Here is a 22298-nt window from a genome sequence, read left to right as displayed (position 1 = left end):
GGGCACACTACACGCTACTGCAGGCGCCGAATAAATATGGCCTTTGCTGCACGGCCTGCGCCACCTTATTTGGCCCCCCAGTTCCCAGTCCCATCGGGTCCTCCAACAGCAACCCCTGAACCTCCGGACTTCCGCCCTCGTCGTTCGCCATCACCACGTCGCCGCTCCATTTCGCCAATGCGCCGACGACCCGCTACCCAGCCGGAAAACTAACCGCCGCAGTTCGCGAGGCACGAACTGCGTATCCGACCGAATTTCAAAGTCCTCGTCTTAATCCCGCGAATGTTATTCCTGTCATCGTTGAAGGTGTTCATACTCTTGCGCTCGTCGACACCGGTGCCGCTGTATCAGTTATCAGCCAAAAACTCTGCCGCTCCATCCGAAAGGTGACTACGCCTCTCGAGGGACTATCGCTTCGTACCGCATCCGCTCACAGTATACAGCCGACAGCTATCTGCACTGCTCGCGTCGTCATTGCTGCAGCCTTGTACATCATCAAATTCGTCGTTCTCCCCACATGTTCTCATGACGTCATTCTCGGCTGGGATTTCCTGTCCCAGCATCATGCTATCATTGACTGCGCCAGTCCTCAAGTAGAGCTCATTGAATCGAGTGATGCACCGTCTGATGCCCTGCTCCACGAGCCGTGTCCTCGTTTTGCGACCAAACTCCTCGTAGCACATGACACAACCATCCCACCCGTTAGCGCTATTCTGGTTCCCCTCACTGCCTCTTTTACCACCGCCGCGACAGTCCTCTTTGTGCCCTCTAACGTTGTCTGCCGCCGCCGCCACTTACCGCTGCCGTTTGCCGTCCTTGACATGAAAAACGGCGCTAGCACACTTCTGGTAGCCAATCCTCTTCCGTCTCCCGCTATGTTGATCGAAGGGGAGTGCCTCGGCCGCATCGAGCCCGTGGACCTTCTGTTCACCTTTGATGATGTATCATTCCCTGTTTGCCAAGTTGACGCCTTGACTCCAACTCGTGTGGCTTCAGATCCGCTACAGCGGGACCTTTTTGACCATTCCGTGGACAGCGCTCTAGAACCGCGCCACCGCGAGCAACTTCTTGACCTTCTACACCAATTTCGCGCCTCCTTCGACATTCCGCAATCTTCCTTGGGCCGCACGACGACCGTTTCCCACCTCATCGACACTGGCGCTCATCCACCTCTCCATCAGCGGCCGTATCGGGTGTCCCCGACTGAGCGCCGTGTTATTGCCCAACAAGTCGATGACATGCTGCAACGCGGAGTAATTAGAGAATCCTGTAGCCCATGGTCGTCTCCTGTGGTCCTAGTTAAAAAGAAGGATGGCTCCATACGATTTTGTGTTGATTATCGCCGCCTCAACAAAATCACTCGTCGTGATGTGTACCCCCTCCCACGAATCGACGATGCCCTAGACTGTTTGCAAGGCGCAGAATTCTTTTCCTCACTTGATTTACGCTCCGGGTATTGGCAGGTGCCCATGGCAGAGGCGGATCGTCCTAAGACCGCCTTTATTACTCCAGACGGACTATACGAATTTATTGTTATGCCATTCGGACTCTGTAACGCCCCAGCCACATTTGAAAGAATGACGGACACTGTACTGCGCGGCCTGAAATGGAACATCTGTTTATGCTACCTCGATGATATCGTCGTCTTTTCAACCGACTTCCCGACCCACCTGACTAGACTTCGCCAGGTCTTCACCTGCCTAACCCGCGCCAGTCTTCAACTGAACCTCAAAAAGTGCCGCTTTGGTGCCCGCCAGCTCACAATACTCGGACATGTTGTGTGTAAAGATGGCGTTCTGCCTGATCCTGAGAAGCTGCGCGCCGTCGCTGACTTTCCGAAACCGACCACTTTGAAACAACTGCGAAGCTTCGTGGGCCTCTGCTCGTACTTTCGTCGTTTTGTTCGGAATTTCGCAACCATCATAGCCCCCCTTACACAGCTCTTGAAAGGCACCCCTAACCTCTCCTCTTGGTCGCCAGCCTGCGATGATGCATTCGCGACACTGCGCAATGTTCTGACGTCACCACCAATCCTCCGCCATTACGACCCTACTGCACCTACAGAACTTCACACCGATGCCAGTGGTGCCGGCCTCGGCGCCGTCCTCGCCCAGCGCAGGCCTGGCTTCTCCGAATACGTTGTCGCCTACGCAAGCCGTGCTCTCACCAAAGCCGAGTCCAACTACTCCGTTACCGAAAAGGAGTGCTTAGCAATCGTGTGGGCTGTAACGAAGTTCCGCCCTTACTTATACGGCCACTCGTTCGAGGTAGTTACAGATCATCACGCTCTCTGCTGGCTCGCGTCTCTCAAGGATCCGTCTGGCCGTCTCGGGCGCTGGGCTCTCAGGCTTCAGGAATACGACATCCGTGTAGTGTACCGCTCTGGCCGCAAGCACTCTGACGCCGACGCTCTTTCTCGGTCACCGGTGCGCTCGCCTAACTCATCGTCCCCTCCTCAAGCATTCTTGTCAGCACTCACCATTGAGGATATGCCTTTCGAGCAACGACAAGATCCTTGGGTTTCTAACCTGCTGGATATCCTTGGCACTACTTCCGCGGCTACGCATCCTCGGGCACTCCGCCGACAGGCCTCCCATTTCGCCATTCGTGACGGCCTTCTCTACCGCAGGAACTACAACTCAGACGGCAGAACGTGGCTTCTTGTCATTCCGCGCCACCTCCGCTCCGAGGTTTGTGCCCACCATCACATTGACCCTCAAAGCGCTCATGCCGGCGTCCTCAAAACCTATGATCGAATTCGTCAGAGGTACTACTGGCGGGGAATGTACAATTTCGTACGGCGCTACATTCGCTCTTGTACCGCCTGTCAACAAAGCAAGATTCCTCGCCACCCCGCTGGCCCTCTCCAGCCTTTACCTTGTCCAGCTCGCCCGTTTGATCGCGTGGGAATCGACCTTTATGGTCCGCTACCATGCACTGCCGCTGGTAATCGATGGGTCATCGTCGCAGTCGATCACCTAACCCGTTACGCCGAGACTGCTGCACTTTCCGCGGCGACAGCCCGAGAGGTAGCCCATTTTCTTCTACACCACTTCATTCTTCGACACGGCGCCCCTCGCGAGCTACTGAGTGACAGAGGTCGTGTCTTTCTTTCCGAAGTAGTTCAAGAGCTCCTGTCGTCTTGCAAATCGATACATCGGGCTACAACCGCGTATCACCCGCAAACAAACGGCCTCACGGAGCGCTTCAACCGTACGCTTGGGGACATGCTCGCAATGTATGTTACATCTGAATCGGGAAGCTCCAACTGGGACCAGGTACTGCCATTCGTAACGTTCGCGTACAACACTGCCACCCAAGCAACAACTGGGTTTTTGCCCTTCTTTCTCTTATATGGCCGTGAACCATCTTGTACTCTGGACACAATTTTGCCATACCATCCAGATGCCTCTGAGTACAGTGCTTTGTCAGATATTGCACAGAAGGCCGAGGATTGCCGTCAGCTTGCTCGCACGTTTACCTCCAACACTCAAGGCTATCGCAAAGATCAGCATGATATCGATACCCCTGCTCCCACGTTCCTGGCCGACAGCTTTGTTTGGCTATGCGTTCCTGCCACCAACAAACTAGACACCAAATACCACGGACCTTATCGCGTCTTGGAACGCACATCCCCTGTGAACTACGTCATCGAGCCAGTCACCCCTTCTTCCGACCACCGCCGTCGCGGCCGCGAGGTTGTCCACGTTAGCCGCCTCAAGCCATATTACAACCCTCTGGTCGTCTCTTCTCCTTGAGTCGCCAGGATGGCGACTTCTTCACGCGGGGGAAATGTAAAGAAGACAAAGAACAGAAAAACGCTGCGGCATCGCCATCACCATCGCTTGTCTCCGGCGCCCATCTCGCTCGCGCTGAAGCTGTGCCCTGCGGCTGGTATTCGACCCTGCTGTGCCCAAAGTACTGCCAGTGCTAGACGTTCCAGCCGACCATTAAATCCAGATTTCACAAGTGCCTTTTTATATGTGGGAGCGCTTGTTTCTAAAACAAGTTAACTCTCATAACGTAAGAATAATATGCTTCTGATTGTATGCCTAAATTATTGAGCATGGGCCCGTCGATTTCAGCCTCCTTGGCAATCTCTAGACAAAGCCCAAAACAAGTCCGAGGATCTCTAAGGTCGCGTGTTATAGTGAAGGCTTCTCAAAGAAAAGAGAATATGTGAATACAATATTTTTGCTGAAGAAAAAAAAAACTCAGTGACCACCACCTACGACGTGCATGCAAGAGTGCAGCCGGCACCACGAATAGCAGAAAACATGGGGACTTCAGTGTTGACGTTGTGACGTCAGCGGTCAATGGTTGCCAGACCAGAAAGCTGGTATCGATATAAATAATAAAAATTAATTTTAAAACTACCTAGTCCACATAATGAGGTCAAATTTCGAGCACTCATAATTTAACGTGTGTGGAGTGAAATGCAATAATCAGTTTATGCTCAGTTGTTGGCTGTCATGACCCCTTTAAACCCCGCCAGTAAAAGCTCAGCACATGAATGCTTTGGTGTATGCAATCACTGTTCATGTACCCATTCAACTAGTACAGTCAAAGCACATACCTATATGAGCAAGCATAAACAAAGCACCCTCCACTTTTGCAACTGCATCTGTTCCTATCCAAGTGGCATGTCTAACGTTTCTAAGGGGAAGTGGGTCCTCCAGCATGGGTGCACGCATTTCTGATTAACACCAGGAAGAAATAAAAATACACCATTCTCTATCCTGAAGTCCGAATAAATTTGTGAGAAACTGCGTTGGTATTTCTATCATGCATGAACTACGGCGGCTGGTTTGTTTTGACAACATACTGCCAGGGGGCGCTCGGAGTGAAAGAGACGGAGCAAGAAAATTCAGGAACCATATAAGCTGGCTAGGGAAGAAGAATCAAAGAAAGCAGGATCGAATTCAAGTTAACGAGGGAAAATGTTTAAAGGGAGACAACGCAGTGAACTACATTACATCAGTTATAGCTGAGTCATTTAGGAGCGACAATAGGGTAATCTCCGCAAATCAGGAAGCAACACAAGGTAGCAGAATACAAAGCAGCTTAGAACTGACCAATCAAAACTGAATAAAGGCAGAAAAAAATATTCCTAAAAACACATCTACAGGAATAGATGGAATTCCGATCAAGCTGATTAACGAACTTGGTCCAAAAAATAAGGAAACGATGTTAAAAGCTTTGAAAACAGCCATAACGAATAAGCAAATTCCGGACAGCTGGCGGCAGAGTAAAATGAATTTGATTTATAAAAGGAAAGGAGAAAGGATGCACATAAAATCCTACAGGCCGATTACCATAACATCTGTTATGTACAGGTTGGCCATGCAGGTGGTGAAATTAAAGGTGCAAGCATGGGTAGAAAGTAACATGATACTCTGAGAACTTCAGAACTGCTTTAGAAATGACAGGCGCTTAGATGATAGCCTGTTCGTGCTTACCCAATGCATCGAAATATCTAGAGCGGAAAATAGACCTTTGTATTTTGCCTTCCTGGACATAAACGGGGCGTATGACAACGTAAACAGGGAACTCCTGTGGAACATATTAAAAGAAGAAAGTATCGGTTATGTGATAATAGAGTTCCTACAGGAAATATACCGAGATAACAAAGTAGAAATTACATGGGAAGGTGTAAGTACAGAAGATTTCAAAGAATGCAAAAGATTAAGACAAGGCTGTCCTCTATCACCGGTACTGTTCATGCTTTATATGATAAACCTGGAACGGAGGATGCAAGACAGTAACCTAGGCTTTAACCTGTCATATAGATTAGGTGGAAAGGTGGTAGAGCAGCGCCTCCCCGGTTTGATGTATGCAGACAATATAGTGCTGCTAGCTGAGAGTCTGGAAGAATTGCAAACTCTAGTTAAGTATTGCGGAGATGAAGGGGACGCTCTATGCTTCAGTTTTAGTGTAGTTAATTTGGGTCTGATGATTTTCAACGGCTCAACTGATCAGTGTCTTAAAATACAAGGTCATGAAATACCCAGAGTAGCAGAATATAAATATCTGGGGGTATGGGTAAACGTAGGATTGGCATACATTGGAAAGCATGAGCAATCACTTAAGGCCAATGGGCGAAGAAATGCAGAGATAACGGAATTATGGTGCCCGGACTTATTTTCGGAAATGCGGTTTTGTGCCTAAAATCAGAGGTACAGTCGACATTAAAAATAAATCAGAGAGCCGTTGGACGATTAGCACTAGGTGCCCATGGCAAAACCACAAATGAGGCGGTACAGGGAGATATGGGCTGGGCATCTTTCGAAGTACGGGAAGCTCAGAGTAAAATATTATATGAGGAACGCCTGAGGAAATTGGACAGTAACAGATGGGCCCATAAAGTATTTAGATATCTATATATATAAAAGCGTTGACTCACAATGGAGGAAAAGAACTAGGAAACTAACTAGTAAGTATGCTAGTCACAAAGACTGAGAAATAAAGAGCGCTAAGCAAAAGGTAAAAAACACAGAAGGTAAAAATTGGATAAATTCGATGGAAAAGAAACAAAGTGTGAATGAAGCTTTCTTTGATAACTCAAGAGGCTGTGCCCTACTTTTTGAAGCTAGATCAGGGTGCCTTAGAACACGCAGCTACAAAAAGAAATTTAACAATGAAGATGACGCATGTGCTGTATGTGGTAACTCCAGTGAAACAATTGACCATATTATATTCAAATGTAATGGCATCCATCCAGAAGTTGATGCAGGCGCAGTCACTGTTGCTGAAGCTCTGGGGTTTAGAGATGCCAGTGGCCGGGTGAATAAACCGGCGGTGGAATTTAGCAAAAAACGACTGAAAGATTGGTAGCTTAAAAGCAGAGAAGTGACATAATGTTAGTAATGTAGAAACAAAAATTTAATAAATTGAATGATGGTATAGTTAACCATTCTAAAACAATAATTAAGATATAGGGAGAAAAATGAGCATGATAGCTACAGCTATCACCCTGTTTCAAAGGGGACGCCCCTATATTCCATTCCATTCCATCCATTCCATCCATTCCATCCATCCATCCATCCATCCATCCATCCATCCATCCATCGCTAAAGTGGATCGGCCTTGCACTTGCAGGACGTTGTTCTAAACTGTGATCACGGATTACCAGCTGTATCAGCTCTATTCAGCTAGTTCCAGTCACCAACACCATGACAAATCTGGTGGAGATGAGGTCTGATGTCCCATACCCCTCCGCTAAGCCGGAGTGCTAGTCCTATATTCGTGGAAACGCCTGTTCACTGCCCCAGCTGCCTGCAACGAGGCCTACCACCTGAGTTTTCCCCATCAGGCATGTCTACCGGGAGACATGACGTCATCGCAATGCCTGGCGCGACCCCCACCTACATGACGCTTGAGAAACCCCGTGTCCCAAAGACCTTTCACGGGGACACCTTTCAAAGCATCGACTGGTTGCAGCACTACAAAAGGGTTGCTATGTTCAACCTCTGGAATGATGCCGCCTGGCTTCGAAACGTGTACTTAGGCCTTGAGGACTGTACTCGGACGTGGTTCGAGAAACGTGAAGAGCAGCTGTCTTCTTGGAGTGAGTTCAAGCGTCATTTTGTGAAATGGTAGCTCAGATCACCGCGAACGGACTGAACGGACAGATGCCTAACGAAAATATTGGGGCATATCTTAAAGGCGATGTGTCTCTTCAAGCATGCAGACCCTACAATGTCTGAGGACAAAAAGCTGTGCTACCTCATGCGTGGCATCAAAGAGCAGCTTTTTGCAGGCCTTGTCCGCAGCCCTCCGAAAACTGCTGCAGAATTCCTTGCGGAAATATCCACAATAGAGACAATGCTCCAGCAGCGAACTTTGGCACACGACCGTACCGTGCACGCCGCCTCTATTTCTGCCGAGTTACCATTGCACAGCATTGACGCATCTGCACTACAGGAGCTCATATGTTCAATTGTGCACGATGAACTCCGACTGCTGTATGGCACACCTCAACCGCCCCCCCCCCCCCCCCCCCCCCCTCCATTGCGAGCGTTATCCATGACGAGGTGCAGCAAGCACTCCGGCCGCCGTTTCTAAGGAGTGAACCTCGCCCTGCTCCTCCTCTTACGCTACCCGAGTGTCGCCGCCCCACATATGCCGAGGTTCTGTGATACCCTCCGTCCCTACTGGCATCCTTCATTCTTGCTAATGTATCCGTGCCGAGACCACCAGCCCCCATGATCCAGTACCGACCATCTACAGGGAAAGCAGATGAGTGGCGTACCCTCGACGCTTTCACTGCGGCAAACCAGGTCATATCGATCAACGCTGTCCCTACTGTCGACTGGGCCTCAAAGGTTTTCCGTCGATTCTAGAAATACACACCAACACCAGTAACATTCGCCTTGGAGCGGTTCTCGTGCAACAACAAGATGGTGTTGAATGAGTCATCGGTTATGCCAGCCATACTTTGTTACGCGCTGAGATGAACTATTCAACGAGTGAAAAGGAATGCCTCGCTATTATTTGGGCTGCTGCGAAATTTCACCCATACTCTTATGGTCGCCCTTTCAAAGCCATTCCTTGTGTTGGCTGACCAACCTGCGTGACCTATGCGGCCACCTGGCACGACTGAGCCTTCACCTGCTCCTGAGTTCGACCTCACTATAATCTATAAGTCCAGACATAAGTATAAAGACGCTGACATGCTCTCTTGTGCGCCTGTCGAACTCGCTTCACCAGACACGAATGACGCAGCTTCCTCAGAGCTGTCGATGCTTCTGGTATGCTTAACCAGCAGCGTGCCGATCCAGAGTTGCAACCCCTGATCGATTATTGAGAAGATCAGCCAGCGACTATACCTAAGTGCTTTTCTCGGAGCCACTCGGCTTTCTGCCTGAAAAGTGGTGTGCTCTACAAGCATAACTCTAGCTACGAGTTGAAAACCTACCTCCTCGTGGTACCCATAGCTCTGCGAGAGGAAATCCTTTTCACATGTCACGATGAACCAACTTCTGGCTACTTGGGCAATTCTCACACACTTGCTAGAATACGACATACATTCTACTGGTCCAACCTTGCCCCTGTTGTTAAGCGCTACGTTCAGAGCTGTCGGCAGTGTCAGTGTCGGAAGGTTCCGCAGTCAAAGCCCGCAGGCCTCCTCATGCCCATCACACCACCAAGTGCACTGTTTGATCAAGTCTGCATGGACTTTCTAGGTCCTTTCCCATTGTCCTCCTGTGTGGCAACCGTTGGAGAATCATCGCCACAGACTATCTGACTTGATACGCTGAGACTAAAGCATTACCTAGTGGTACAGCATCTGAAGTTGCCCATTTCTTTGTACACCAGATCATAATGCGGCACGGTGCTCCTACCTGTGTTATTACTTATAGAGAGACTGCCTTTACTTTGGAAAAGATGGCCTAAGTGTTTCATCTCAGCAGTAAGTCGCATCAAAAAGCTATTTCTTACCATCCGCAGACAAACGGGCTGACGGAAAGGTTTAATGAGACCATGGTGGACATGCTGGCGATGTATGTCGACGTCCAGCACAAGACTTGGGATGCAATCCTACCATACCTGACTTTAATGTACAATACGGAAGTCCAAGAGACGACACTTTTCATGCGGTTTCACTTCGTTTATGGCAGGGAGGTTCAGACGATGCTGGATGCAATGCTCCCTTGCAAAAAGATAGCGAGCTTTCTTTTGACGTCAAGCAGTTTGCCCAAGATGCTAAGCAAGCATGCCAACTAGCACATGTCCACATCACCGAGCAACAGGACAAGGATTAACGCCGGTACAACCTACGCCACAAACAAGCTTCCTACAGCACTGGGGACCAGGTGTGGGTGTGGACACCTGTTCGACGCCACGGCCTATCAGGAAAGCTAATTTTCTGCTACAGTGTAGTTCACTTATAACAATTTTGAGAAAAACCGGAAAATCCGATCATTACAACCGATTATCGTTATATCTGGACCAGCAAAAAGAAAAGAAAAAAGAAAAAAAAGCGCACACCCACGTATTTTCCCTTGCATGTAGGCTTGCCTCCTTACCGGCAATGAGTAAATCGGGTTGAACAATGCTAATCATCGTAGAGAGCACTAAACATTTCATTGCAGGATACATCAATAGCCATAAAATACCTTAAGCATACCTAAAAAAGCTGGAAATTCGCGCTCGCTTGAGCAGCAGCTGAAGCTTGACAATCGCTGTGAGAATCGCTTCCAGTAGCGCGTACGCTGGCGGCAGTCCTCCTTGCGCGCACAAAACCGATTAGCAACTGGATGAACTACAGGCATGATATCCCCAGCCTTGATGATCGTTAAAATCGTAGACTGCGAATGCCCATATTTTTTCATGAGGCTTCCAACCTTGAAAACTTGCCATAAATCCCGATGAATCTGCTGTTTCCATCTCGAGAGCTATCACGCCGTCGATGTGGTCGGTGCCATCTTCCATGGATGCGATGGCAATAACGATATGGTCGCACCCTTTGCGCAGCAACAGGCAACAATTGCGATTATGATAGCGCTCATTTCCTAACCGCACGCAATGCCGTACGCGGATTCCTCGACGATAGCCTGTTTTCGCCGCATATGTGAAGCTTTCACATCATTCTGTTCTTCGTATTTTATTTTATTGCAAAAGCAATACTACTCCCCTTTTCAGCCCTTCACGTAGCCATGGTCGGTAGGCACGTTTAACCTTTAATTACCCCAGATGGCTGTGACGTCACCAGCTGCGTCTGATGGGCTACTAAGTCGAGTCGTCGGGTGGCAGCGGTCGGTAGGCACGGTGCACTGCAGCTGGAGCCGCGCTGCTACCAGGTGGAGGCGCTGCAGTCACCTCTTCTCTTGCAGTTGAGAGGAGGAGGAGGAAAATGATGAGTATATAAATGCTCACGCTTGTTCAGCTGAAGCACTCGCTATGCATCCTGATAAACAGAAAGAAAAGTCACGCAGTCTCGATGAAGCCAGGAAACGACAGCGGGCTACAGAGACAGATGAAGAATGGGAACAGCATCTCACTCGATGACGTGCTCAAGATGCAGCTTGACGAGCGCGTTGCGCTTCTCTTGAATTGTCCTCAACCGGTGACGACTCCGAATAGAATGTAATGGACGCTTTGAACAACGTGTTGTCAACGTGTTCACTCAGCAGTCAAGAACGTAGGAATGCAACTAGGCAGCAAACGACGCGGTCAGGAAACAGAAGAAGAACGGCAATGATGGCTACACTACGAGTTAAACTATAGCGTAGCCATGCTATTATTGCTTTCGCAACCTACCGGGCTTAACTAAAGCTAAGTCCCAGCTAATTTTTTTTATTAAACATTAAGACAAATTTCCGTGGTGTACATCTACCGGGCGGCGATAAAACTATCGCTGTATGTGATAATCGATTGTTATATCTGGTTTATGTTTACATTGAGCCAATGGGAAAACTGATAACTCCCGAGAATTTGATCGTTATAAATGATATATCGTTATATCTGGTATCATTATAAGTGGACTGCACTGTACTTCGGGCCATATAAAATCTTGCGGTGCCTTAGCGACGTCAACTAAGAGGTGCTCCTGGAAGGCCCAGAGCAGAGAGGCTGCCAGCTACCTCGTCCAGAGACAGTCCATGTCTTACAAATGAAGCCATATTTTGCATGGTAACTGAAAAACAGCATCTTCAAACATTTTTTTTGTTCACTTATGTGCACATGTGCCTGTGTGCATTCCGTTTAAGGAGGGAGGAATGCAAGGGGGCGCTCGGAGTGAATTACGTTGTGGATTGGCTTCGCAATCGGAGGACGTTTTCTAAACTGTGACTGCGCATTACCAGCTGTACCGGCTCTATTCAGCTAGCCCCAGTCCTCCAACACCATGACAATAAGTGAGTGGAATTAGGATTGCTCATTTCTTTCTGCAGCTTAAGATACCAAACAAGAACTGGCATATGCTTATACTAGACTGACTTCTTCAGATACTAACTTCTAATCTTAAATTGATTTTAAATGTTGTCATCCAGGGCACACATCAATCTAAAAACAAGTGCATTTTAGAAGCCTGAGGCGAGACACTGTACTGACTGCTAGTCTTAGTGCTACGAATATTTCAAGGCCATTCAAACTGACAACATGCTGCACCAGTATTGCATTGTGCCATTTAAAATAGCTGCCTTTGCATAGCAAACGTTTTGCAAAGGCAAGCAAATCTAGCTGAGCCATCAATGTGCAGCATAGTAACATGTGCAACATGCTTATTGTAACAAATGAGAAATACAGTAGAACGGTTCATACGATTTCCCATTTCATAGGCTCAAAATAGTGGCAGTAAAACATCTCCCATAGAGTTACACGATTTTGTTCCCAGTTAATATTGCCGCGAACCATTCAAAACTTTATTTGTTCTTTTTCGACAGCTGCCAGCATGCGGTCTTATCATTGTGAACCTACCGCACAGAACAATTCTGTATTCTTTGCTTGTTATGCTTTTCAAAAGACGTGGCTTTATCATTTTCTTTATTGTGGCAGATGATTCGAAATGTATCTCAAAAAATTCCAGCCGCGCACTTGTATTTCTACTATGTTCGCAGTTTTATCAAGATATTTCTTCACCGCTTTTAAATTGAGCGCTGAGGAGTCAAATGGGCATTCCTTTGTTCAACAACCGACGAGCACATTTGCTGCTATCGCCACCGCCGAGTTGCTCAGTTCTTTTGCGGGATCAAGAACAGCCCAATAAAGCGTTGGTCTCATTGTTATAACGCCTTGTCTTCTCTTTTGTGCCAACTGCCTTGTCACCACCACATGACAATATGTTCCCACTTAACGCGATTTGCTGGTTACTGCATTCGAAATTTCAACAAATTGCGGTTGTATAATATTGTCACGTGCTGCACAGCGACTGGTGTGAACAAAGTGGAAGTGACTATAGTTAGAAGAGGAGGCTGATAAAGTGCGAAGAATGTTGGCCTGGCCACCTGCTCTGCCTCGAGTTCATTCCCCCCTCATCTGTTAATAAACCCATCCCATCAGCAACAATATTTGGTAGAAATCGGCTGAGTATGTAGCCCTGGATTCGCTAGCCATTCGTTGCAGCCACCGCTTAGCTGCTCTGCCACCTCTTCAGCCAGAACCATCATTATCACAACTCAGGAGGCTCAGACACAATCTTCCGAACAACCCAGGTCTTGGCCACCCCATCAGGAACCTTGCACGTTTACAGCGGAATCCGATGACGACGTTGAAGACTGGCTGACCCATTACCGACGAGTCAGCAAATACAACCATTGGGATCCGACTGCTCAGCTCGGTAATCTTGTCTTCTTTCTCGCCGGGAACACTCTCCTGTGGTTTGAAAACCATGAGGACACACTATCGCACGGACCCAGTTTGTGGACAAAATCACCAAGTGCTTCGGCGACAGTTCGGCCAAGAAAAAGAGAGCCGAACAGACCCTTGCTCAAAGAACAAGAACTCAAGTTCCAGGTGAGACATGCACTAAGTACATCGAGGAAGTGCTCAGACTTTGCCAGCTTTGCGACAGAAACACGTCTGAACAGGACAAGGTGGGTCACCTTTTGAAAGGAATCGCCGAAGACGTGTACAACTTTCTCATCAAGAAAGACAACCTTGCCTTTACAGCTGACGTGATGCAGCAGTGTCGTGCGTTTGAGGCACTCAAGTCGCGGTGAATTTCCCCAAAGTTTGGTCAGCTATCTAACGCCACAAGTGTTGCCAGCGTCGACCTTCCTACTTCAGACGACATCGCCTCAATGGTTCGGCAGATCGTGTATGAGGAGTTAACCTCTCAGCTACAAGGTGCTGTCCACGATAAAGAACACCAATCATGTTCATTGCTTGAGCCACGTATAGTCCAGCCTACTCTCTGGACTGAATGTACCAACTAGCTACGCGCCGGCCAGGGCGGACACGAATAACCCCTTCTTTCAGAATTTTACAAACACCGACTTCAACCAGATCAGTATTACTAAGAGTTTCCATCTGAACCACCTCAACACATGCCCACCGGATACTTTCGTTCGACGCGGAGTCGTCCCTCCTACTTCTATGATAACCGAGAGGTGCTGGTCTGTTACAGGTGCGGCCGCAGCAGACACATCTCCCGTCATTGCCAGCGTCGTCAATCTATGCGAACTTCTGCACGACGTCCATCTCGATTTCAAGACAATGCGTCATGGCAGCTGCCTGCTTCTCTTCGGCAATCCTCGTTCTCCTGTACCGACAATGTTGATTCTCCTGCCTTCAAGCGCAGCGTGACTCCGCCTCCTATCCGGCCGCGATGTTCACCATCACCGCGTCGCCGCTCCAATCCGCCACCCATGGGAAACTAGCTGATGTGACCGATGGAGGTAAGGTCGCTGGCCGGTCAACTTCGCCCATACCTCTTCCTATTGTTATGCTTAAGAACAAAGTGTGTGTGTGCGTGTGAACAATGTTAATACAATTGCTTTGGTGGACACTGGTGCCACTGCATCTGTGATGACACTTTCATCTAGAAATCGTCTTAGCCAGAAAGTTATGTTTGCGTGGGATCGAGCGAGCATATTTTGTGGTGTTGGGGGCGAAACTTTAACTCCAGTTGGCCTTTGCTCGGCTGCTGTTGAATTGGGTAACACAAGTTTCAGGACCGAATGTATTGTGTTACTTTGTGCCACACATGACGTCATTCTGGGCATCGACTTTTAGCGCGAGTGTGGTGCAACACTTGACATTGGAGCCGGCAAAATTTCTGTGTGGCGACACGTGCTGTCTGCCTTAGTCGAAGATTCGTCCTCGAGTCGCGACGATTTGCTTTTTCTCACACAAGATATGGTCTTGCCAACTCAGACAGCCGCTTTTGACCCCACGCAGTCTTCCGGAATTCGTCAGCTTGTAACTGAACCGGACGCCTGCAATATGTTGAAGAAAAATGTGCTGGTCCTTCATGCTGTTGTCGACGCAAAAGATTGTTGTACACACGTGTGGGCCCTGAACCTATCTGCACAGCTGCGTTTGCTGGCTGGCTCTAAACTCGCAAGATTTCAACACTATGTTACCGAAGCTATCCCGGCCATTTCTGATTTCCTCGAACCTCACCCAAGACGCCGATTCTGATGAGTTGCGAGTGATGATCAGCAAGTCCTTATCCTCTACCAACCGACGTACACTGCAGGACGTTCTTGTATCTCGAACTTCTGTATTTGACTTTGCCAGCACAGGATCATCTCTTTCTTCTGTGCCGGACTCTCGCATGCAACATCCAATTAACACGGGGAATGCCAATCCCATCAGACAGAAACTGTATTGAGTCTCTCCAGCTGAGCACAGAATTATTCACGATCAAGTCCATGAGTACTGCAGAATGGAGTGATTCAGGAATCTTCCAGTCCTTGGGTCGCGCCCATAATACTTGTGAGAAAGAAGGACAATTCATGGCGATTTTTCGTCAATTACTGTAGCTTGAATTCAGTCACGAAAAAGGATGTGTACCCACTGCTGCGCATTGATGATGCTGTCGACTGTCTGCACTCGGCGTCTTACTTTTCGTCCGTTGATCTCCACTCCAGGCATTGGCAAATACCGATGCATCCGTGCGAAAGAGAAAAAACTGCTTTCGTGTCTTTTGACAGCTTGTTTGAACTTAACGTAATGCCTTTTCGCTTGTGTAATGCACCTGCAACGTTCAAGCGTTTCATAGATACAATTCTTTGTGACCTCAAATGGGATATTTGTACATGCTATTTGGATTATGTTATTATCATTGGCAAGACATTTGAAGAGCACAACAAATGCCTTGAAATCGTCCTTGACTGTATCAGCAAAGCTGGGCTTATCTTAAATTCTAAAAAGTGTCACTTCAGAGGACGACAAACTCTTGTCCTTGGCTTCCTCGTGGATAAGGACAGCATACGACCTGATCCGCAGAAGCTGGCTGCAGTTAGAGACTTTGAGAAGCCACGTACGGTCAAAAGTCTTCGGAGTTTTCTTGGACTGTCATCGTATTTCCGCCGCTTTATCACTGGCTTTGCGCACCTTCCACATCCGCTAACGGCCCTTCTGCACAAAGACTCCCAGTTTTTTTGGACCCCCGATTGTGATCCGGCATTCAACCAGATGAAATTTGCTCCGACACGGCACCCCTTTTGCGCCCCTTTGGTCCTGCTGCAGCCACAGAAATTCACGCTGATGCCAGTGGCGTCGGTCTCGGGGCGGCACTTGTACAGATTCGTGGCGGTGGTGAGCATGTAATTGCGTATGCCAGTCGCATCTTAACGACGTCAAAGAGCAATTGCACCATAACTGAACTAAAGTGCCTAGCTGTTGTCTTTGCCGTCCAGAAATTCCGCCCATACCTATATGAGCGTTCGTTTACGATTGTGACTGATCATCATTCCTTATGCTGGCTCATAGGCCTACGCGATCCATCTGGTTGTCTGGCGCATTGGGCATTACGCCTGCAGGAATATGACTTTTCTATCACCTACAAAAGTGGTCGTCACCACAGTGATGCTGACTGCTTGTCACGCCATCCGTTGACGACTGTAGAGACAGACTTCGAGGGATGTTTGGCCTCGCTCTCCATGCCATTCCCAAGCACAAAAACCTTCCGTCAAGAGCAACAAAATGACCTCACATTGCACCCTTTTGTTGCTGCGGCCAATATAGGAGCACGTTCCACACCGTTCATCAAGAAAGATGGACTCCAGTACAAGAAGAATTACTTGGCCGATGGTGCAACCGTGCTTTTGGTTGTCTTGGAAAATCTGCGCAATTATATGCTGCACGCCATGCACGACAGCATCCCGTTGGGTCACCTTGGGTTTTCCCGTACATTGCAGACTTCGCCAGCGCTTTTACTGCCCGAAAATGTATAAGACCACTAAACTATACGTCTCCAGCTGTGAACAATGTCAGCGCCTCAAGTCTGGCACCACTCCGCCTGCAGGTCTTCTGCAACCGGTATGGATACCATCAGCGTCTTTTGAAAAAGTTGGCATCGACTTGATCAGCCCATTTTCCAAGTCTGTAGAAGGACGCAGCTCGGTTATCATCTGTGTGGATTATTTTACAAGATATGTGGAGACTGCAGCGCTTGTATCAGCCAAGGCAAGGGATGTATCGACGCTTATGCTGCACTCGATAGTTCTCCGTCATGGTGCTCTCCGTGTCATCATCAGAGACCGCAGATGTCAGTTCACTGCTGACATCGTAGAAGAATTACTACGGTTGTGTGGCTCTAACTACCACCACTCCACATCTTACCATCCACAAACCAATGGTTTGACTAACATATAAACCACACCCTCACCAACATGCTGTCATGTATGTCGCATCGGACTACCGGAACTGGGACACTGTGTTGCCATTCGTAACATATGCGGAATAACACCATGAAGCATTAAACACCGGGCATTCCCCGTTCTATCTGCTCTACGTCAGAATGCCCCACACATTTTTAGATACCATGTTCCCCTTCTTGCCCAACGATGACCTTTCTGTCTATCAGGTGGTATGTTGTGCTGAGGAAGCTCATAGCCTGGCCCGCCTGCACACATTGTCCTCACAGCTCCACTCCAAAGAACGCTATGACAAGCGCCACGTTGAGGCCACATATGCGCCTGGAGAGTTTGTGTGGCTTTGGACGCCTTTAGGGAAGAGAGGCTTGTACCAGAAGTTTTTGTTTAGGTACACTGACCCCTTCGTCGTGGTCACTAAGTTAAGCGAACTCAACTATGTGATTGCCAAAGTTTCCGGTCACAATCGACACTCCCGCACCACACAAGTAGCTCATGTGGCTCGTCTTAAGCGCTCTGTTCGTCGTCCAACTCGACTTGCTCGAGGACGAGCTTCGTCTGCAAGGAGGAGTTGTCACGCGTTGAGCAGTGACTGGTGTGGACGAAGTGAAAGTGACTGTAGTTAGAAGAGGAGACAGTACGCACCATGCCGTTGAGAGGTGGCCAAGGTAATACCCATGCGTGTGCTCCACCATCTTGGGTGGTCCCGTAGTACCACTGGTGAAGAAGACGAGGGCAGGGTCGTCCGTGTATGTTGCTTCACCCTATTTACAACAGAGCACAATAGACGCTCCAGGAATCAGCAGGTACTTACCCCCAAGTACATACCATAAGCTATTAAGGTCTGTAGTGTGGAGCTTTGCACAAATTTCAGGCGCATGCTTTTCCTTGCTGTACAGCCCAGTTAAAAGGCAACTAACACAAGCCAACACACCAACAGAGGTAATCAGGCAATCAAGTTTCCATTTGGCCTGTTAGAACTGATCCTCCAATTGGAACAGGCAGAAAACCAATACAGAAGCAATTTGCTTCTTCCCACCACCAAAGTGCAGCAATAGATAACTGCTTCAGAAGCTCTTGATGACCAGCCTCCTGCAATCCCTACAGATTTATTGACAAGTTCTCTAAATGATTTGGGGGACACTTAAGCTGCACCTTAAATGTATACTAACACGATAGCGTTAATGGCTCACATTTGCGGGATCCCCTTTACATATCCTCATCCTCGGACACTCAGCCCTCACGGACATGCATTTTGCTCCTCACTCAATCACTACTCCCTTCATTCGTGTCTCACAGTTGTAAGCGACCACAATATGTGAAAGACCACCCGCTATAATCAAGCAGCAGGAAGGTCCTAAAGCAACGTGTCTGACTCTGTATCTAGGGTTCCCAGGTTTGTCTCCCATCTCAAAGAAGTTGCCCAAGTTTGCAGCTCCTGCCAACTTGACCAAGTCGTCAGGCCTCGTGATTTCCCACAACTCACCGGCCAATCAAAGCCCTGCCATGTCATCTGCCAACTGCCAAGGGCATGATCGTGATTTTGAGCAGAACAGGGCCTTCAGTGCTGTCACATTAACATCAGTCTGACATCACACGGCTGTCAGCTGCATGGACATGAATCATGGGGCAAATCAATAGCTCACATATAACTAAGGAACAGATTGTCATTACTACTTCTTGCTCATGCAGCTATAATTGAAAAATAATCGTAATAGTAATAATTGGGGGGATCTTTAAGCTCTGTATTGCAGCAGCATGAAAAATGACAAGGACAGGACAAGCACAACATGAGTGCCGACTTTCAACTGAAGATTCATTAACAGAAATGATATTTATAGATTTTCCCACACATCAAAACACACACACAAAGCCCACTGTTTTTTATCTTAATCCTCAGGCAAGTTTTTATCAAGAAGGGCGAAATCCCCGCTAACCAGTGACAACGAAGGTTTTGTGATGTATGCGGAACCCCCTTATCAATGTGATATGCTTATACTAACTCTGTCTTGTCCGATTCTTATGGTTGAAAACATAAGGTTGTGTTGCTGTGAAAGTTCCATCCTCGTCTTTTTTCGCACTATTCGAATATCGATAAATATCAACTTACTGCCAATTTTTTGTTTTGCTTTGTTTGTCTGTCAAGTGAATGATCACCGCTCTATAAATTAAGTGCAGAGTGCTTTGAGAGCATACCTCATATTCTTGAGACCTTCGAAGTAGAGAACTGAACAACTTCCATTCATTTCTGGAATAAACAGCAAACAAGTTCTCATTGGAAAAGATAATGCAAATATTCAACAGTTGCCCGCCACATGTCATTTAAAACATTAGCAAGTTTTGTCACTGCTCCTTTTACCACATCCCCTTGGGCGCCAATCAGATCCTGCCTGCAAAGCATGTTTCGCAAACTGCAGCCTTCACTTCCAATTATTTTTCCTACCTGCAGTAGCAAAATACCTTCCTCCACACTGACAGCAACCATCGAACACTACCACCTCTTCAGCGACTCTAGGTTACAATATTTGAGCAGACACATCTAAGTGCTTTGACAGCAACAGCCCCATTCAGTATTTGTTCTTTTCTTTCTTTCCTTCTTCTGACGCAATAGCTTCACTACGAGAGGTAAAGCCAAGGTTGCTATGTGATTCCGACGACCTTCAAACAGCTGCGAGGTCAAGTTGCAACTTAAGCCACAACCACTTTGGGTAGCTATGTTCCTACCAAAGGTCAAGGTCAAAGTAAGGTCAAAGGTCAACAGACATGGGAAGTAGCTTAACGCATGAGCAGATGCGTGGCGACACACATGATCACTGACGTCAATCTCAAGTATATATAGAGGCGCGCTGAGCACCCTGGCTGCAACGTACCATGGACTCTGAGTACACCAAGTTGAAACCAAGACGAACTTCTTTAGGAATCACCGGAGTCCCTTCATAGCCATAACCAAAGAAAAACCTTCAGTTCAATAAAGAGCTTTACCATATGTAACCATGCTTCAGCTGTCGCTTCACAAGGTTTAACCGAAGCTAAACCACAACCAATTTTAGTTTAACTGTAACCAAACCCCAGTCTAATCCCTTTGGCCCTGAGAATAGACATATAATGTAAATGAATATTAAAACTGCACCCACCCAGCATGGTCTTTCGACACAAGCACCTTGCGTGGCACAGAATCAAGGCTCCTAAGTGCCTGCAAAAACCAATGAGCATTAATTTCAGGCGCAAAGCAACAGATGCTGTTCTACCTTCTTGCAGTATGTTAAATTTATATTGAATGAAAAAATTCTCCCTGCAGCAGGAAGAGAACTTGTGAACAACCTCACAGCATCTTGTGGGAACAACAGCAACAACTTGAAACAGTAACCTATGAAGAACAGTTTAAAGCCACACCAGCCATGGTGACCAGTTTCGTACTAGGCCACCATATAAGGCAATTGCACTCCAACCCAGGTAGCCAGCACTGAGTGTATTTATGTATTTATTTATTTATTTGAATACCTCGAGAGCACGCTGGGGCGTTACAGAAGGTAGTGGAATGCACAAGAAAAATATATAACACAGTAAGTGCGGCAAGCAAGAAAAACAACAAAAAGGCAGCAAAATAGATTGCTGGCGAAGAATATGTTCTTCAACAGCAGGTCTGAACAAAACAGTTTCGGCAATTGTGGCAACTGAGGTGGGCAGCTGGTTTAAATCGTTGCTGGTTTTGAGAAATAAATGAGTAAAAGTATGTCTCAGTGCAACAAAAGGAAATGCCTACTTATCGAGAGGCAAATACATGCTAACTGGAATGTGAGCCAATGCTGGCCACTAGTCAAAACCACAAGTAAGGTTCCTGAAAATAATGTGCCGAGAACACAATGGAGTACAAATGACCTGTTAAAAGGGTAGACACCAAATTTTGGCGGCATTTTTCTTCTTTTTAATGATGCATAAAACATTACTGTAAAATGGATCACCCCACGGTTTTCACCTACAACCACTATACAATTTTTAAGTGAATTTTCTTTTCTCACCAGTTTCGGTTTCAGCAGAGGAGAGATGGCTGTGACGTCACGATAGAGTCTAGGTCACGTGCGGCATGAAAAGACAGAGATATAATAGCCGACTCTTCACTTGTTGTGATTATTTTTCTTGAGGCAGGCTGGCTTTAGCATTGCAGTCAATGCTAGCGACACAGGAAAGATTATATCGTTGTTTTTTTATCCCTCACTTGACCTAGACTTCAATCTGACATCGCAGTCATTGCGAGGCTGTTCAAATTGAAACGGGGGAAAAAAGAAATTCGGTTATAAATTATTCTGATGTCGTAGGCAAATATCACATGGTGATTCGTGTACAGTAACATATTATGTATGTATCATTAAAAGGATAAAGCACGAACCCAAAAATTACGTGTTTATACTAGTCTTGTGTGACACATCCGGAAGTAGAACAAACAACACAGCTCTGAAGCATGCAAGCAAACAAGGCCATGCTGCAGTAGTACCTCATCTACGGTGGGCATCTCATTCAGACCGGCTATTATGCAGTCAGGCTGAAACTTGGAAAGCCGGAACTCGACATCCTTTGCTGTCAGCATTGGAGTGCAGGTGGTAAGGAGTGTTCCTGAAATGTGCTCATTTTAGTTAGGGCACTGCTACCAATGTATTGAGGGAACAGCAAGTCATGGCCGCCTGGGCAGGTTAACTGAATTCATCAATCAGCTGGGTTACTCAGCAAAAAAGCTGAAAAATAAAACTTTAGTGCACTGACCCCACTAGAAAAGGACATTAACCTGAGGATGCAAATGGAAGGACCTGCGTTTTTTAATCAAAATTCTTAAGGACATATTTCAACATCATACATCCCTTTCCTGTCTGTTCACAAGTCTTATAGATTACTATTAGTAGTTAGTATTACTTATTTTAATGTTTTTACACTGGTACTCTTGCTAAGTTTGCCTGCTATCAGCAAAAAAAATTTGCCGACGATTATGTTACAGTGGAGACAACTTATAATGTAACCGCTTTTGCGCAGAAGCAGTTATAA

At 47.3% G+C, this 22298-nt stretch overlaps 1 protein-coding gene across 3 annotated transcripts in view; it reads right to left on the bottom strand.

Annotated features, from left to right (window-relative positions):
* Positions 1-22298, bottom strand: part of LOC146187945 (acyl-coenzyme A synthetase ACSM3, mitochondrial-like) — a 105571-nt gene that overhangs the window by 46544 nt on the left and 36729 nt on the right. For all 3 annotated transcript variants that reach the window (XM_084603574.1, XM_084603576.1, XM_084603575.1), the window contains 4 exons: positions 21757-21875; positions 20399-20457; positions 19461-19512; positions 17910-18028 (listed from right to left, as the gene is read on the bottom strand). In XM_084603574.1, the coding sequence (XP_084459700.1) occupies positions 17910-18028; positions 19461-19512; positions 20399-20457; positions 21757-21875 (349 nt within the window). The remainder of the gene's footprint in view (positions 1-17909; positions 18029-19460; positions 19513-20398; positions 20458-21756; positions 21876-22298) is intronic.

The sequence above is a fragment of the Amblyomma maculatum genome, chromosome 5 (genome assembly GCF_055883805.1).
Source record: "Amblyomma maculatum isolate TAMU_Amacu chromosome 5, ASM5588380v1, whole genome shotgun sequence".
NCBI classification, from domain to species: domain Eukaryota; kingdom Metazoa; phylum Arthropoda; class Arachnida; order Ixodida; family Ixodidae; genus Amblyomma; species Amblyomma maculatum.
The sequence above is the reverse complement of the archived record's forward strand: the minus strand, read 5'-3'. Positions and strand labels throughout refer to the sequence as shown.